Below are 3,564 nucleotides of genomic sequence, written 5' to 3'. Positions count from 1 at the left end.
TGCATTATTTTCTATCATAATGTAAACTGGGATGCAAATCTTTTTTGGGTTTTCCCTTGTTTCTTACGAGGTTTTACAGCATCATCTAGAGAATTGATATTCTAGATACTCTTAAATGTCTGTTGGAGGAGACAGTATACTGGATAAATGGATTGTTTGTCAGTAGTAATATGGGAAGTTTTTTATTCCTTTTTTGTTTTGCTACAAATCAAGATATTCTGTTGACATGGGGTATATATGACTTGTTGTACTCTATAGTCTAACATTCATGCTGATACTGAAGGATTTCTAATTGTAGACTACCCAAGATGTGAACAGTTATCATGTGCAAATGGAGCATGTTTTAATGCAAGCCAGCGATGTGATGGCAAAGTTGATTGCAGAGATTCTTCTGATGAAGCTAATTGCAGTAAGTACCACATGCAGAGTGATCCCAAACAAATATGCTTTATAGAACCTCTTTTAAAGTTAAAGATTAGTAGTTTTCTGACAGATTTTCTGTATGTCTTTCTGTGCTAAAATCTCTTTCAGCACATGGATGTACCAGTACGCAGTTTCACTGTGCTAATGGAGAATGCATCCCACGAGCCTTTATGTGTGACCATGATGATGACTGTGGAGATAGAAGTGATGAAAACTCTTGCAGTATGATGTTTTTGGTTTTATTTTCCACTTTCTTTAACTGTTTGACTAAGAACTGGGTCAAGCAGATAGCAGGAAGTATATTGCTTGGCTATACAACCATCAAAAGCTAGCCACTGTTCTACAAGGACTTTTTTGCGTGGAAAGAAGAAAATTGCAGTGCTACGTTGATAGGCTTTTTTCAGGTTGTCTTTGCTGCTGACTGCCTGGGTGTGTAGTTACTATTGCAATTTGCTGGATTTGGTGTCAGTTTGCTTCTTAACACATATAGTGCCACTTCTTCATATTGTTGTCCTTTTCTTCATTTCAGCATGACCCAAAGGTTATTCTTTTACTCAGAAATCTCAGTTAGATACAGTATGCTATTGTTTTTTTGTCCAAATTTGTTTGGCTCTTTTTCACATTTTTATCTTCTGATAGATGGAGTGGATCTTCTAGAATTATTCCCAGTGACTATAATGTACAACTTTACAGACAGAAAACTGTACAGATAATTGTCCTTTAGATGTTCATGTAAGGTCTTTTAATTGACTGTTCCATTTCTAGAAATTTATTGCTCAGTCTTTTCTTCAGGATCACAGTATCCCAAAGTATTGCATCTCCAACCAGAATCATCGCTGTAGAATTATCTCTCGCTTGTGTGAGATGTATATTACAAAAGGTCCCCCACTGATTATAGGATCTAATTTAGTTTTATATTCTGCGTTGCAGGAAGGCCACTTAGTTACTCTGTCCTACCAAGGACCTCACACCAGTATGATTCCACCCCCTTCCACTCCCTCCTCACACCCCCCAGATATTTCTTTTATGTCTGTGGCAATGCCTGTGCTTTGGAGGACCCACAGATGTTTCTGAACTCTCACCAGGGAATGCTTCCCAACTATGGAGGGCTTTGACATAGATGTTCATTGTTTTTTTTAGTTCTGTTTCTCTGTGTACAAGGCATACAAATATTTTACCACCTGATGTCTTATTGTCTCCTTGTCATGTCCACCTTCAGGAACCTTGTTAAAAAGGTGCTCTGCATCTAGTTGCACAATTAATTGAGAAATCTACCCCACGTTTTCATTTCTGTAAAGAACCAGAGTATTCTAAACTAAAGTTCATACTAAAGCCAGAGGAAACCAGCAGGGTTTACAATATATACAAGATATAGAACTGGCTCAGTTTTTCAGGAGAGATTATAAGTGACTATTCGTCTACAAGACAATATGACTATTTCTAACCTTTTAGTCACTTAGAGTAGTTTGATTTTTCTCATGTTCTTTTCTTAGCTTATGCAACTTGCAGAGGCAACTTCTTCACTTGCCCAAGTGGCCGTTGCATTCATCAGAGCTGGATATGTGATGGAGATGATGATTGTGAAGATAATGAAGATGAAAAAGGATGCGGTATATACTAATGCTAACTTCTAATGATGACACTTTCAGAGGAAGACCTTGTTAAGCTACCTATGAAGTTTTGACCGATCAAGATGTTCTAAATCCATTTTAATTACACGAAAACCTTAGAATTCCATCTTCACCTGTTTCTCGGGTTTTTTTCGCTTATGCAATATTTTTCATTGCTCTGTGTGTGAGAGTTATTGCTGTGATACTGAGTATGATGCAACCTAAGTTTACCATATAGCAACATCTTTTTTTTCGTTTAAATTTTTTTTTTTTTTTTTCCTGTGGAGACTTTTCAGGTTATCTATTGAGACACATGAGGCTCCTAATAACCAAAATCAATTGGTTGAAAATGAAGGAACTCGGTTCCTGCCAAGATTTGTCATGCGAGAAACAGATATTTTAATGAATGAAAGTGGGCTTTTTTTCTCTTTCATTGGCCTTTTCTATGATAACCATTATTCTCTTTATCCAGACAGCCTTTGTGTGTTTTGAAACCACAGAGCTATAGTTCCATTTCTTGTACACCAGATAGTCTAAAGCTAAATAGTTTTACTGCTTCTAACAACACAGAAAACTAAAAGGATTCATGTGTCTGCACAAGTATTGTTTGCATTGTACTTTGAAGGTAAAAGAAAGCATGACGAGGAAGTATAGATGATGGGTTTTTTATTAATACTCTTTCCCAGCTGTGTGCAAGAACCAGAAACTGAGTAATGAAGGATAGACATGCTTTGGGCAACTATTAGGATAGAAATTCTCAGTATTATTTGAAACATTCTCCTCAATTATTCTTGCTTTTCTTTTCCATAGAAAGCGGTCACCATGAATGCTACCCGGGAGAGTGGGCCTGCCCTGGGTCAGGGCATTGCATTCCAATTGGGAAAGTGTGTGATGGGGCTGCAGACTGCCCTGCAGGAGAAGATGAAACTAACATCACTGCGGGCAGACATTGCAGTATGTATTAGAATCGAAAGCATACACAGAATAGCAGAAACATCAGCATTGATGTCTTTTTACATTCACTTTTTGTCTCGTAAACAACACTGAAATTTTGGAAGCTCACTATTTTTGTTGGCACTGTTTTGATTGGATGGTCTGAAAGAGGCATACATACTGCGAACAGACCATTCCTTTTGTAAATTTGTACATCAAGTTTCACAAATAAGCATTTTAACTCACTCTCCATATCCTAAGATGTGTTCATGAAGGCAGGGAAAGGTGTGCTCTATGCCTTTTTTGTTTAAATCTCTGTGGTTTTCCCTTTTTATAGAAGGAAGGAATGTTGTGTACTGATCGGAACACAGAATCAAATTAGTGAATCCTGAGCCTTGGATAAGTCACTTAGAGTTTTCAGAAGTATCTTTTCACCTGGCATGTCTGGTTCTCCAGTTAGTGGTAGACTGGCTTTTCTCTGTTGGAGGCAGTGAGCATGCATAGTTCCTGTTAATTTCACTCTTGTGAACATTGATTCCCTCTGAGCATCAGGACCAGGGTATTCTACATTTTTAATTTCTAGGAAGACGAAAATTCC

General features: G+C 37.5%; 1 protein-coding gene across 1 annotated transcript; it reads left to right on the top strand.

Annotated features, from left to right (window-relative positions):
• Positions 1 to 258: 258 nt before the first annotated feature.
• On the top strand, positions 259 to 2,987 carry LOC104624040 (low-density lipoprotein receptor-related protein 2-like; the record flags this gene model as incomplete). The annotated part of the gene is made up of 4 exons (XM_010291300.1): positions 259 to 409; positions 532 to 645; positions 1,917 to 2,033; positions 2,844 to 2,987. Coding segments are annotated over 4 exons (526 nt in total), but the record flags the coding sequence as incomplete, so codon positions are not given.
• Positions 2,988 to 3,564: the final 577 nt, after the last annotated feature.

Source organism: Phaethon lepturus, unplaced genomic scaffold, assembly GCF_000687285.1.
Source record: "Phaethon lepturus isolate BGI_N335 unplaced genomic scaffold, ASM68728v1 scaffold17627, whole genome shotgun sequence".
Lineage (NCBI taxonomy): Eukaryota > Metazoa > Chordata > Aves > Phaethontiformes > Phaethontidae > Phaethon > Phaethon lepturus.
The sequence above is the reverse complement of the archived record's forward strand: the minus strand, read 5'-3'. Positions and strand labels throughout refer to the sequence as shown.